Here is a 15021-nt window from a genome sequence, read left to right as displayed (position 1 = left end):
CACTATCGCAATTGCATCGTGAACGTAAATAGTGATGCTATAGAACAAAATAGATTATTATGTACTTAATAATTGTATAACAGTTGTACAAACAATTTATCTAACTGACATAATTTAAAGAAATTAATAAAAGCTATTTTTATTTGAAGTTATATAAATATTAATGGAAATTAAATATATGAGGATAATTGCAAAAGTGGATTACGACCATTAGTTCAATTGCCTGTTATTAAAATAATAAGTATTTTATCAATTTAGATGCTAAATTAATTTAATAGTAAATTTTGTTAATTTAATGCTTATTTCTACAGGATTGAAATAAATAATTCATATAAATTTTATACTTTCATTTCTGGAATATTCCAAAACCGTTTCCCATCGACAAAATAAAAAAATAATTAAGTTTCTTGAAACGTTATACCAAAACTAAAATACCCTAAATCAAATAAAGCTTTAAGTATACATCAAACACAGTAATAATTCTCCAACAAGAATAAGTAACATCTATCAATTATATTTCCGGAAAGAACCAACAAAATGTTGCTATCGAAATAAATTTACAACGTGCTATGTATGTACTTCTAAGCTATTTTAAATGCAATTTTGAATATACAATGAATTAAACGTCGAATTACAGTTCTACATCATTATTACTATCAATACAATTATTGTGATATGATATTCCACCCTTTTACCACACGTATGGAAACCGTAAATGCAATGTCGAATGAAATGCGAAAAATCAGTATTATTCAAAAACGGCTATCAATATTCGTATAGTGAATTTACTACTAAATTTCTAAATTCTCTACAACATGAACGATTTAATATGCATAATTTACTGTAATAAGAACGTGTACACGAGTCTAAATTTATACTTCCTTAAGTAATTTACATCTCATGAAAATCATGATAAATATTTACACCCTAACCTTACGAGAACATAAAAAATATTCCTCGGAATCGGTAAAGCAAATATGTAGGTACCATCGAAATATGGCACAGAGGGTAATAAAAAAAACTTGCATAGCTAAAATATATTTTCAGATCATTCAAAAATCAATTCCGTGGCTCTAAATAGCAAAATAATTCTCAAGCTCTTAAACTGCAAAATATGCCTTTGAGATCCTTTGAATTTTAATCCTTGTTGACGGAGTGACATTTCGTGTAGGAATTTATTTTACTATACCATTTTGCTCCTATTTAGCCTCTTTGGGAATGGACTTTCCAAAATTATTATTTTGTGCTCATTATTGATATATGTATAAGAAAATCTTGTAGAAGTTTAATATTTTTAGACCATCTGGCTTAGTATGTAATTTGTCTATGAGTAAAGCAGCGACTGACTTTTCTTAAAACCTGTTATTATAATAATATAATTAATGTATCCAATTTGTTCGAAATTAGACAATGCCTAATATAAAGAAATTACCTAATTTCGATTGTTAGTAAAACATTAGATAGATTAATAAATAATTATTGGCGTAAGTACAAAAAAGGCGTATTCAATGTTAAGTGTGTCCAATAGATTTTTAGAAAGCTTGTCTTTGATATCCTTCATTCTACTCAACTTTTTTACATTACGTCGTTTGTATAGTAAAATAAGTTCCACAAATTGCAAAGGTTTGGTGTTTGGTTTCTAATTTAAACCCATGCCCCTTTATCTAAAATCATGTCAATAGTTCCTACCATCATCATCAACAAGGAATATATCCGAATCTTGACTGGCATCAACAAAAACGCTTAGCGTGTTAAAGTACCATAATCTTAGACGAACCGATACAACTACTTATTGTTCTTATTTGTTTACACGTAATGATTAAATATTTTTTTTAAATATTGATATGGACCTTTTAAGGTTACAAGACTGTCACGATACTCATTCTCACCTAATTGCCCTAACACTTAATTAATAATAACCAACAATTCGAAATATTATTTACCTACTAACTTACCAACGAAAATAGCAATGAACTTAGACAATAATAAAATTATAAAAACTATAATACTTCAAAGAATCCCGTTAAAACCGGGCCAATTGAAAAATTGAAAAAAATATTTGGTTATTCCTAAAAGGGCTACTCCAACGGTGAACACATTGAAAACGGCGTCTCCACTACTAACTTGAAATAGAACTACACCCGTAGATACAAATGTATTACATACTGTGATATCACTAATCCTAGAATACGCTGAAATTCGTCCACACATGCGGAAATTCCTCCTATTGCTATAAATTCAGTTCTAAGTCCATGTCACTTCACGATTCGTATTCACTACATCACTTGTTTAACTAAAAACGTCCAAGGTATTAACACCTCACAGATCTTCATCATCCGACCCAACATTAGATTGAATGTAATCTTTTCATTGGTATTTCTTCAATGATACATTTTCTTTATCATTGTCATAGTTAATTCAATTTGGTTTTCTCTTTCTGTACTTTTAAAGGTACTTATAGTAATGATCTACAAAACCAATATTCAAGTCATGTATAACTTATGCCTCATTCACATCATCAATATTAAGTTTGTTGAGATTTGATTTACTTTAATTGTTTATTACACCATTAAAGATCTTAAAAAAATCCATCTCTATTGCTTTACATCTCAACATTAACTTAGGATGCTTACTTATCAGATCTTTGCTCATTAAGCGACAAGTTCTCGGCTTCGTCCTTGATGTGGGATATGGAAGGGCGATATCTGTCGTCGGAGCGAGAGTAGTCATCGTAAGGGCTGGTTTCGCTGGAGCGGTTGCTCGATGATTCCTTGTTGTTCGTGTAATCGGCTCCTTAAATAAATATTATTTTTAATTGCCACATATTTAATGTTTTATATCGTTGTCGATAAGAACGTTGGTTATTTTGTTTTTATAATGCGATATTGTATAAACTATTATTTTGTGAATAACGTTAGAACAATGAGAATTAACGAATTCATACTTTGATATTAATTAATACACAATTTTGATATGTTAAGCTTTTTAATGAGTTTGAACAGTTTTATTGTTTACTATATTAGTTTGACAATTTGTAATTAAGTGCGTCTGTAGGCCTATGTATACTTCACTTCATTTCTACATTATATTACTTTTATATAAGGGGAATCTTTACCTTTATTAGAATAATCAGAAGCCTGCATCTCATTCTTGAGAGCGTATATATTGGGCTTGATGTCTGGAGTGTCATTAGCGCTCAGATCTTCAGCTTTCACATCATGCGACGAACTGCTGCTTCCGTACCCATTCATCATTGGGGGTCGGCTGTGAAAGATAATTTAGATGATATAATTACTAATGATTTTAAGCAAAATACCAATCTGCAATTGACTAATGGTTGATGATCGTAGATTGAATGATAATCTATTTTACAACATTGTCCAAACCTATTTAAATGACAGTTTAATAGGGAAACTGATGGTAAAACAACGTATAGATTAATTCATTATAGTGTGGGAATTGAAGCCAAATTGTCGCTTAAAGTGTCTGTATCGGAAATCCTTTCTAATGATAACATTATGTACGACTACGTAGATATGTAATTTCATTCTATATTTCTATTTCGTTATCAAGTAAGTGAATATTAATATTTACCTGTAATCATCATGAGAAGACGGATAGTCCTCAGTTTGCATCATGTGGTCATCTCCGGAAATGTATGACAAATTGCAGTCTTCCATCATACCCTGAAAATTATATTTTTCAAATATTATAATATAACAACAATGTTCGATTTTTGGAAGTATTGTTTTACTGGTAGAAATAGTTTACTTAAATTTGAAAAATGGTCTTAATTTCAGTAGGTTATTTAAATAATTTAAATAAGTACCTGAAGATTGCGCTTAAGAGCCTCACTGTACCCATGAGGGCTAGTCATCATTGGCGGACTTTGTGCTCCCATAAATCTGTAGAAATAATACTTGATTAAAATAGCTATCATTTAGATTATAGTGTTCAAAATCTATATTTGATTTTCTTTTGAAAAACTGAATAATTTATTGATTTTTTTTATAATTGCAGAAGAAGTCACAAAATTTCGATTACTTTATTTGAAAGTCAAACATTGAATAGATATAAACTTTAATAAAAAAATCATACCCCGGCCATTTCAGACCTCTTCTGAAGTAATGGCAATAAACCATCATAAAAACATTGATTGTGTCGTTTGTATGAGTGTCTTATTTGTAAAGTGTTGAATTTTGATATGAAAAAGTCCAATTCGTCTGTATAAGTAATTTATGTAGGTGTGAGAGTGTGTGAAAAAATTGAAAAGATAATAAATAGGATAAGAGAAAAAATATATAAAAAAGGCAAGCTTAGAGACAAAATTGAGAAAAACGACAAATAACATGCGACAAAGATGCACGTGCAAAAGCATTAGAAGCCAAACACTTACCTCGATCCTTAGAAAGGGATATAAAACATGCAGATGATAAAGAAGGGAACAGTAAAAGAGTTAAAGATCTCTTCATCTTACTTGGGTATCCAACGACGATCCTTCTTTACAATAATTCGTTTAATGCAGTCTACATGCATATAATTATATTTATCGAAATAAACATGATCATAGACAACTTGATATAAAACACACTTTTCATCAAATATAAATTAAAAATGTATCGTGTTACAATAGCAACATATTATGATTAAAGCTAATTCATTAGACAAGTCATATTAAATAGTGATGTTAAAATCTATGGCAAAACAATTAGGTTATAGCTTCGCACTCTAAAAGTCTATATACTGCTGCCTGTTTAATCTTCGTGAATGATGTGAGTTCTACTAGTGATGGCAAAACTATAAGAGAAAATTAAACACACGCAGTAAAATTCGCTATATTATGTATCACGTTTCTATTAATACATACTAACATGACATGTCGGTATATCTAAGCTTACACAGTGATACCTTACTTAATGGTCAGAAACATCGATCTAATGGAAACCGAAAATCATCTTGTGATCATTTCAGGTCATTCCCAATATTTCACAGACAAGAAAACGCTATTTGGACGCGATCGTCCAACGATTCTCACAATTTTCAATGATTTAAAATTACTTTTGAAAAAGAAGTCCCTAAAATTAGCGTGATGTTTAAAATTTGGAATATTTTGTTCTAAATCTCCGATGACATTAGTTTCAATCGAATTTACTTTTTCGTAAAGTTCATGATTCAGTATTATTATTGCTAATTACAAATCTTCAATTGAATTCACTGCCTTTAAATTTAAATTTAAAAATGCTTTTTTAAGAGCACCGATTAAATTTTAATTTGATCCGTTTCAATATCAATTAACACAGTTAATTTGGTACGAGTATATTAAACTACGATTCAACAAATACTGTATCAAGGACTCTCAAAAAGTAATCAGCCAATAGATTCGTTGGACGGTCGCAGCTTCAGATGCGGCTGCGCCCTTACTGTGGAGGAGCGGCGTTGGGTCCCGGCGTGGGTTCATACTTCCGAGGCCTCCCACGGCTCAGGTGGCGTCTTTTCACGAACTCCGCGTCATCCACCATCCAGAATGAACCGAAGTCGTCTTCGTACCGCACGAAACATTTGTGGAGAGACAGGTTCGTCCGGATTGCATTCTATAATTCATTCCCGTTTAGCACATATCGATATTATCTCTCTCTGGCGATTATACCGCTCTGTAAAACTCCATTTGATTATTATCTTAACGTTAAACCCAATTGTGCGCGTCAATCGTCCGTCAAAATTGACTATTTTTAATTTAAAGTAATAAGAAATAAAAGATAAGATTGAAACGATTGAAGCGCACTCAGATCGTCGTGGAAGTATTCTGAATATCAACATGCAGGAATGGCCCAAGAAGAGAGACCCCAAGGACGGGATCCGATGATAGGAGCGAGGTTAATAGGCAAGCGAGAAAAATGTTATTCACCGTTCCGCTGAAACCCACGAACACACACAACGAAACCTAAATACAAATTACAAGACCTCACATGGTAGCGATGCAACTGATTTAGAAAATGAAATTTACAGTTTCAACGCCACTCACAAATCCAATTCAAAAACCCACTACACAAATAATTACAAATTTAAAATCTGAAACGAGATAAAACGTTTATTTACACGATAAGAGTTAGGTACATATCTAGGTTAGATAGAAAATATTTAAGAGAAAGATAATAATTAATGTTCAGTGTTGTATTTGTGAAGTGTACTGTGTTTTATGGATTGTGTGTGATAAGATTAAGAAGTTAAATCAGTATTAAATAGTGTTAAGTGTTGCTTATTCATTTTATACAGATCAAATCATGACATTGGTGTTGCAAATGTCCATAGGCGGCGTTGACTACTTTCCATCAGGTAGCACTTCTGCCTAATCGTTAGGTTATACGATAAAAAAAAAAACATACAATTTAAATGTTTCGTATTGTTTATTTTAAAATTGATTTCTGCAATAACGTTTAAAAAGATTTATAATGTTTGCATAACAAATTGTATTTTCATTGTTTATTTTATTTTTGTATTCCAAGCTTACTATTCATATCAAATTGAAATGTATTGTTTTTGTAAAGAGGAACTGGTACTGTAATGTTGTAAGTATGTAACAATTAAGATTAATAAAGAAAGAATAGAATATTTGGCAATGTGTGCGTTAAAATTTAAATAATGTTTGATTTTGAGAAGAGTCCATTAGGACTTATAGAGTGTAGTGTTATTTTAATGTGAATTGGATGTAAAATAGGTATGTAGTACAAAACGAAGTTTGTAGTAAAATATAAAGTTTGGTATAGTAAATAGCTTTGTAAAAGTCAATATAACAGTAATGTACTGTGCAATATAATTTATGAAAAACGATTGTAAAGAGTAATATGAGCCAAAACTGTACAATATAATGTAGTGTTAATATGCTCAGTGTAAGCTGCTTCTAAGAGCTGATTAGTGTTTTGTAGTCATAAGTCATCTGTCTGTGTATTGTAAGACTGTGAAACATTTATGTCTTATGTATATTTTATAGTTTGGTAATGCAATAAGCTCGTAATGTAAATATATAAGAGGAACGTGTATCTTGTAAGAATTGTGTATTACATGTTAAGTTAACAGCTATCTGTGTACTGTAAAGAAAAATCAGAAGACAATATTTTATACTGTAATATAACGTCATAACAGCAATAGATGTCTTGTAGTGTACTTAAATAAGTCAACTGTGTACTGTAATGTGACAATGTAAGGTCTGAATGTTACGTATACAGTAGTATTTAATGTAAAGTGTAATATGTATGATGATCACATGTATCTATTGTACAGTGTAAAGGATGATAAGTGGAGGGAGTACGCGGTAAGAGAAGTGTAGAAGTGTTTGTGTACAGTTAAACGCGATCATAAGTCGCGAGTGTATGCAATATATTCAGTTTAGAAGAGTTTGTATATTGTGTAGTCTTAACTTATGATTGAGTGCATCATGTTCAGTACAGAAGAGTGTGTGTATAGTTTAATGCGATTATAAGTAGAGTATGTGTGAGTCCAGCGTTTATTCTAGAGTGACAAATAAGTAGTACGTCATGTATAGTATAGAAGAGATTGTGTACAGTATAATATAATGTTAAATCGAGATTGTGTGCGATATGTGAAGCGTACGTGTACAATATAAGGATATTTGTACTCGTAGTAAAAAAGAGGGTTTATACATGATGTACAATCAATTGTGATGTTAAGTCGAGATCGTGTGTGATATACGCAGTAAAGAAAAACGTGTGTACAGTCAAATGTGATGTACTTGTGTGTGATATGTGAAGTATAGAAGAGTATGTGTACAGTCAAATGTGATATTACGTTGAGATTGTGTGTGATATGCGCAGTATAGTAGAATGTGTGTACAGCCAAATGTGATGTAATTGTGTGTGATATGTAAAGTATAGAACAGTTTGTGTAGTAATAAGTGAGTATTGAGTACGTGATGTACGGTGTGCGTGTACAGTATAAGGATATATGCAGTATAGAAGAATGTGTGTACAGTCAAATATGATGTAATTGGGTGTGATATGCGCATTATAGAAGAGTACAATAAAATATGATGTTTAGTCGTAATTGTGTACGATATATGCAGAGTGTGGGTACATTATTAGAATATGTGCAGTATACTCGTTGAAAAGTGCATGTACAGTCAAATGTGATGTTACGTTGAGATTGTGTGTGATATACTCAGTATAGAAGAATGTGTATACAGTCAAATGTAATGTTACGTTGACATTGTGTGTGATATACGCAATATAGAAGAATGTGTGTACAAATATGACGTAATTGTGTACGATATGTGCAGAGTGTGTGTACAGTATTAGGATATGAGCAGTATACTCGTAGAAGAGTGTATGTACAGTCAAATGTGATGTAATTGTGTGTGATATGTGAAGTATAGAAGAATATATGTACATTCAAATGTGATGTTACGTTAGATTGCGTGTGACGCATATCACGTGTAGAACAGTGTGTGTACAATCAAGTGTGATGTAATTGTGTATAATATGTGAAGTATAAAAGAGTATGTGTACAGTCAAATATGATGTATTTGTGTGTGACATGTGAAGTAAAGAAAAGTTTGTGTAATGATGAGTGAGTATTTAGTACGTGATGTACAGTGTGCGTGTACAGTATAGAAGAATGTGTGTACAGTCAGATGTGATGTAATTGTGTGATGTATATGCGAAGTAAAGAAGAGTTTGTGTAATGGCCAGTGAGTGTTGAGTATGTGCAGTGTGCAGCGGGGGGGTGTGGCCGCGCCGTACCCGTGCAGCGGCGGCGGCGCGTGCGCGGCGCGCTGCGGCCGGCGCTTGTAGAACTCCACCTCGTCCACCGTCCACACCGCGCCCTTCACGTTCTCCACGCGCATGAAGCACTTGTGCAGCGACAGGTTGTGACGGACCGCGTTCTGTTATACTCTACGTGTTGTTATACGCTCATAGTTGGGATGTTGTTGTTGGGAATTTAAGAAGCGCTGTTTTTTGTATACCATACATGACATATTTACAGACCGAAGCGAACGTGTACACTTTATATTAAGACCTACGTGTGTATTAAACTCCTTTTCAGCGAAGTTTTATAAATTGTAGTAATAGACCGCGTTCTGTTATACTCCACGTGTACGCTCATAATATAGATGCACGAGACTCGTTGTTGAGTGGGAATGCAAGAAGCGCTGTTTTATATACCACTAGCTGATCCGGCAAAATTTTGGTTGCCATATAAATAAACAATGTTAAGAGTGAACAACCTTACAGAAGCAAACGTGTACACTTTATATTAAGACCTACGTGTGCGTGAAGCACCTTTGCAGCGAAGTTCTATAAGTTAAGACGGTACGCGTATACAAAAGAGCACACTCTTTATAATATTTTTTAACCGGGCTACAAATCACTCCATATATTCACTACTTATTCTTATACACCCATTGCTAAGATGTATTCCTAATAGTATCAGTAAGGTACTTCCCTTATATAAAGTTTAATTATGAACATATACTTATTAAAATCTTTACATTTATTGTTTATAGGATTAAGTACACTATTTATAGTGAATTATGATATGCAATATTTACTCGGAAAATTCTACTATACTTTATACGAATAAATACTCTTAGTATATTAATATATTCGCTACTGTTTTTAGTACGCATAGGTGAATCTTTATAAGGAGTTTTGGTTTTACACCGACAATACAATATGCCAGACATACAATATTTTCCAATGATTATTTGTCATGAAGTTATTCCACTTTCTTTACTGTTCGTATTTTCTCTTTAAACTTCATGGACATTTGTCATTGAATATCATAAAAGGCAAAATAAATTTTGTGTTATATTCAGTATTTCTTTCTAAATAAATAAGTCTAATTAATAAAGAAAGTGAAATCCCTTCGAATGAAAGTTAAACTACAGTATCTACTGTTACCTTCAGATGAAGATTATCTCCGAATGTCCACGATTATTAACAAATCATTATTTCTGAGTCCTTAGCATTACCTGCTTTCCTCCACGCACTTCATGTTGATGTCAAACTCCATTAAGTATATTATAAAGTATATCATCAGAAGTTATTTTGTTGTAAAAAATCATATCACACTATAAAACAATGATGATCACAAAAAAATGCGCCATATTGACGTATTTTTTTAGATTATACCCAATAATTTCAAAAGAATCTCGATATAATTTAACTAACATATAATCTTATCGAATAATGATATTGATGATAATATTATTTCATATCACGAAGTGATGGCGAAAATCACGTCATTTTATACTATGAAATGATGACGAAAATCGCATCATTTTGCATTATGATGTGATTACGAAAATTTCATCATTTTACACTATGAATAGCAAAATGAAACTAAAGCTCACCTTCCAAGTGGCAGCGTTGCGCCTGAAGTAGCAGAACGTGGTCTGGAACCAGTTGTAGATCTCGTTGAGGGTCAACTGCTTGTCCGGAGATTCTATTATTGCCTGGAAGTAGATTTATATGGTTATGTTCTTGTTACAGCTCCATATGTCGGTGTGAATGTTGGTAATTGTGCTTGGCGGCAAACATTGGAAGTGATATTAGTGTTATTAGTGGATTAGTTTCGTTTAGTCTTTTAAAAACCAATGTAAATTTCTGATAAGTGTTTTAAAAAAATAACTTGTTAATACTTAAGTGTTATGGGTAACTTAAGAATATTCGAAATATTGTTCGGCTTCCACTTCCATTCAACGACACGTAGGTCCATATTTGTACATTCGTGGAAAATATATTAACTACGAAGTCATATATGATATAGTCATACTATATTTTTTTATAATATAGGAGTAGCAGACGAGCATGCAGTCCACCTGATGGTAAGTGACTACTGCCGCCCATGGACATCTGTAATCAACCCCAGATAGGATTGGATATTCCCACCTGAGGTCGGCCACAGATGCGCAGCTACCCCTGAGGACAAAGGTGGTACGCCTCGGAAAAGTCTGTCTCCCTTACCACACCCTTCAAACCAGAACACAGCAGCGCTTAACACTGCTGTTATTAGACAGAAATAGGTGTGGCGGTGGTGCCGCTGGAGTCGAACCACAAAGGGCTCTACCACCTTCAGGGTATACGATATTTACCTGACGTATAAGAGAGGCGTATGTAAACGGAGGTCGCACGTCAGCTGATTTGTAGAACTCGCGATTACGTTGGATCTCTGTAATTGTAAATATCAATATATAAATACATCGAATAGTTTTCATTTATGATACGTAGCATTCACCAAAAAATATGGAGTTTCATGTAATTGAGCAGTAAATAAAGCATCATACTCGTAGCATAAATGTAAGGTTGGTAGATACGTTGGTCTCCCTGAAAACTAACATAGAACTACTAATGGTAGTATAGGAGGGAAATTACTCTTTACCTTGTTGAACATCTAATCCAGCTCTTTCGAGCATATAAGGCAGACCTTGTTGACAAAAATACAGAAACATTATATCATGTGAACTAAACTACACTCTGTATTTGAAGGACATATAAACATGAACATAAGGCAGACAGTCACATGAATATGAGAAATGTTTTCAATTTGACCGTCATTTCTAAGGAACTTTTTCCTGTCACGCATCTCATCCACACGCGTGTATTAACCGCGGAAGTATCCGCAACCCGCTTACATGTGCCATGTGTGACAGGAAAAGTATCTATGAAACGATTGGATGTAAATGACACGCATACGGACTAGATCCGCGGGCTCAAACTGGCATGATAGGAAATAAGCTTTAAGCGTCATTTACATGATACTAAACAGTTTTTCAAAAACATCTTGAAAGGCATTAAAGAATCTTAACGAGACTTTAACATAGATAATGGAATTTACAAGGACATTGTCAATTTATTATCTTAAAATATTTTGTTCCGGCATAGGAGTTAATAATAGATATCTTGTAATATTAAAAGATATAGATATCACCGATCTATTGGTGATTATGACATAATTATTACGTCAAATGTTCATGTCAATCGATTTACGTGTGTACTGACCAAGGATAATGTAACTGACATAGTTATTATATTGATAACGACTTTCTTACTTTCTTTCTTCTTGGGTTTTGAGTTACTTTTAAGGAATTTAATGGTAAAGAGTTCATAACGGTGTATCTGGTGTATATGATATTCTCGCGTCACAGCTTATGGAACCAGAATATCATATAGACCAGATGTATTTGGGTGTTCGTGATTTTTGTAACTTACCTCCTGCGATAGCGACACCAGACTTATCAGAGACCCTGCGTCGAACTGGTCCTGGAGAAGCACCTTCGCTTGTAGGACCTGAAAATACATTTTTAGTATATTTACTCATATAATTTCTCTTTGAATATAACTTTATATAAGAGTTACATTTAGACCGCTTTCATCTGGATATTGTTTTTCCATCAGAGGTCAACTTAGGATGGTATTCGTGAAATCAACTAATATTAATTTATTTGCGTTTTTTAAAAACTTGCAGAGGTCAATTTAGGATGGTGTTTGAAATTGTGTTCCAAGTTAAAGTGCTACTGGATCTAGTGTATTATAGGTGTAGCATCCAGTTACACTTGAACCGCTGTTGCGTAAACTCTTGGTTTTTTAAAAGAGGTCAACATAGGATGAAGAGCCAATTCTTCTTGACTTAAACTAATTTAAAGGTGGTAGAACTCTTTGTGGTGTGTTGTGTCGCGGACAGCTAATTCTTCTTGACCCACTTCCTAAACGAACTCACCATTCCCTCAAACCTTTGTGGTTCGACTCCGGCGGCACCACCGCCACACCTATTTGTGCCTCATAACAGCAGTATTAGTGGGGGCAGTAGCTCCTTACTTTCAGGTGGACTGCATGCTCGTCTGCTACTCCTATATTATAAAAAAAAGAGAATGTCACTCACCATGGGGCAACTTAGCGTGGTGCTGGTCCCTGGCCTGGTGCAGGTGTCGCATCATGGCGGCGAGGCGGTCGCGCTCGCGGCGCAGCTGCAGCTCGAGCTGCGCCACCACCTGCATCTGCACGCGCGCCTGCGCCGCGGAGCGGTCGTCCAGCGTGTGCGCCGCTTCTAGGTGCCTGGAGACAGGTCTTGGTATGTAATAATAATAATAATCATTTTTATTTATTTATTTATTTACTCTTTATTGACCATGTTAAAACCAGTTTACTACGTGAAAATAAAGAAAAATTGTGTAAACACCATATCTAATGATGAACTAAATCATCATTTATTTCAGACAATATAAACAAAAATACAAAAGTATAATTAAATAAATATATACTATATAGCTAGGTAGACTAGTGTAGTCTCACTCATAACCCTAAGATTCTGTGAAGATGAGTAAGTGAGTGCTCAGCGTGTAGGCTGCTTCTAGGTGCCTGGGGACAGATCATGGTATATAGTATACTTGTGTAGTCTCACTCATAACCCTAGAATTCTAACAGGAGCACACGAAGGTAAGGGTAAGGTAGAAGTAAGTGAGTTTAGATTAACAATAGACTTGGATGTAAGTAAGTGAATTTAGATTAACAATGGACTCGGGTTCGAAATCAAAGATGTTTTGATTGGAACAAGTGTTTATTATATGCCGACTACATTGAGACTACTTAATCACCACAGCATGAAGTAATGTGGAGTACTGGCCAAGTTTAATAGCTTTCGGAACACATTCACACATGTTTTAATTAAAATTACAATTCATTTCAACAACGAATAATTTGGACCAACAAAAATATAATCGTCAGTGTCAGTAGTGAATGTGGTAGAACCCTCTGTGCTTCGACTCCGGCGGTATCGCCGCGACTTCTATTCCTGCCTAATAACAGCGTTACTGTGTTCTGGTTTGAAAGGTGTGGTAAGAGAGATTACATTGTCTACTCTTCAATTGAATGAAGAATAGTCGCTAAGGGGTTTTATGAAACCACTTACTTGAGGAAGGCCTGGTAGTCATCAGCGAGAGCATCGCAGCCGGGCCATTTGCACACTCCTCGCCCGAATAAGGGGTGCTCCTCCATTTCACTGCCCCATAGCATCAAACCTAGACAAAAATTATATTGTAGAAAATGTTATGCAAATAGTAATGTAATATAAATAGTGCGTGATCATTATGAACAGTAAGAATTTTTGAATTTAGCGTCTGTCTGCTTGTCTTTTCGCCATAGGAGTTAAAATTTGATATACAGTAATTAATAAGTTCGAGTTAGAGTTTGACGTAACAATAATTAAATCAATTTTATGTGACATGCTTGCTAGAGTATCAATTCATCCACATGTCAAGGATTTATCAAGATATGGATATATCTTCATTGTCATCAATCAGATCAGAACCGGATCCTGAATCCCGAATCCTGGGAAGCCTACCTGGTGGAGCGTTCGGTGGTACGGAGAGAGGCGCATGCATCAGGTACTGACGCTGCACGGCTTGCAGCTGCTGCACCAGCTGCTGTTGCTGGGCGCCCAGCTGCTGCTGGAGAGACCCTGGGAAGTGGTAAAGGAGGTTAAGGTGGAGGTAAGATGAGTTAAGAGCACATTTGATGCGATTTTCAGCGTTTACATTTAAAATATTAAAAATATAAATATGATGTTCCAGAGAAAAATGTTGAAACACTAAAGAGTAAACTTACAGTTTGGAGATACTATTCTTTTTTTCAAGTTTGTCATAATTAATCTTGGAACTGGCTGGTAAATTGACAATTTTGAAAACTATAAGCAGGATAAGTCCTGCATGAAGAATACAAGTGTTTGAAATAATTCTTTGGTCAACTTACCCGGCGAAGAATCAGGTGGTTGCAGATGCGACTGCGACAGCAAGTTCAGGTTGATCTGATCCTGCAGCCTGGACTGCTCCAGCTGCCGCTTAGCTGCCTCCGAGGACAGGTGCTATGGTCGAATTTAATCGTTAGTTTTTATTTATTTTACGTTTAGGTTAATAAAATACTCGTAAATTGGTCATATGAGTAGGGTTGAAGAAACTCTGTAGTCAATGTGACCAGAGATGAGCTATTGTAAATATTATGACAAAAAAATGTA

At 34.2% G+C, this 15021-nt stretch overlaps 1 protein-coding gene across 3 annotated transcripts in view; it reads right to left on the bottom strand.

The window, feature by feature from the left end:
- Positions 1 to 347: 347 nt before the first annotated feature.
- Positions 348 to 15021, bottom strand: part of FoxP (forkhead box transcription factor P) — an 82919-nt gene continuing 68245 nt past the window's right edge. For 2 of the 3 annotated variants that reach the window (XM_073089658.1, XM_073089660.1), the window contains 12 exons: positions 14760 to 14871; positions 14353 to 14469; positions 13921 to 14029; positions 12895 to 13067; positions 12225 to 12302; positions 11108 to 11184; positions 10367 to 10468; positions 5422 to 5591; positions 3830 to 3905; positions 3595 to 3686; positions 3116 to 3264; positions 348 to 2793 (listed from right to left, as the gene is read on the bottom strand). In XM_073089658.1, the coding sequence (XP_072945759.1) occupies positions 2630 to 2793; positions 3116 to 3264; positions 3595 to 3686; positions 3830 to 3905; positions 5422 to 5591; positions 10367 to 10468; positions 11108 to 11184; positions 12225 to 12302; positions 12895 to 13067; positions 13921 to 14029; positions 14353 to 14469; positions 14760 to 14871 (1419 nt within the window). In that variant the 3' untranslated portion in view covers positions 348 to 2629. Of the gene's footprint in view, positions 2794 to 3115; positions 3265 to 3594; positions 3687 to 3829; positions 3906 to 5421; positions 5592 to 8753; positions 8897 to 10366; positions 10469 to 11107; positions 11185 to 12224; positions 12303 to 12894; positions 13068 to 13920; positions 14030 to 14352; positions 14470 to 14759; positions 14872 to 15021 lie in introns of all 3 variants that reach the window. The other variant, XM_073089659.1, reaches the window with a different exon arrangement.

This window comes from Epargyreus clarus, unplaced genomic scaffold (genome assembly GCF_041222505.1).
Source record: "Epargyreus clarus isolate Ecla_fem2 unplaced genomic scaffold, WU_Ecla_fem_2.2 ptg000031l, whole genome shotgun sequence".
Classification (NCBI taxonomy): Eukaryota; Metazoa; Arthropoda; class Insecta; order Lepidoptera; family Hesperiidae; genus Epargyreus; species Epargyreus clarus.
This window is presented reverse-complemented; position numbering and strand designations above follow the sequence as displayed.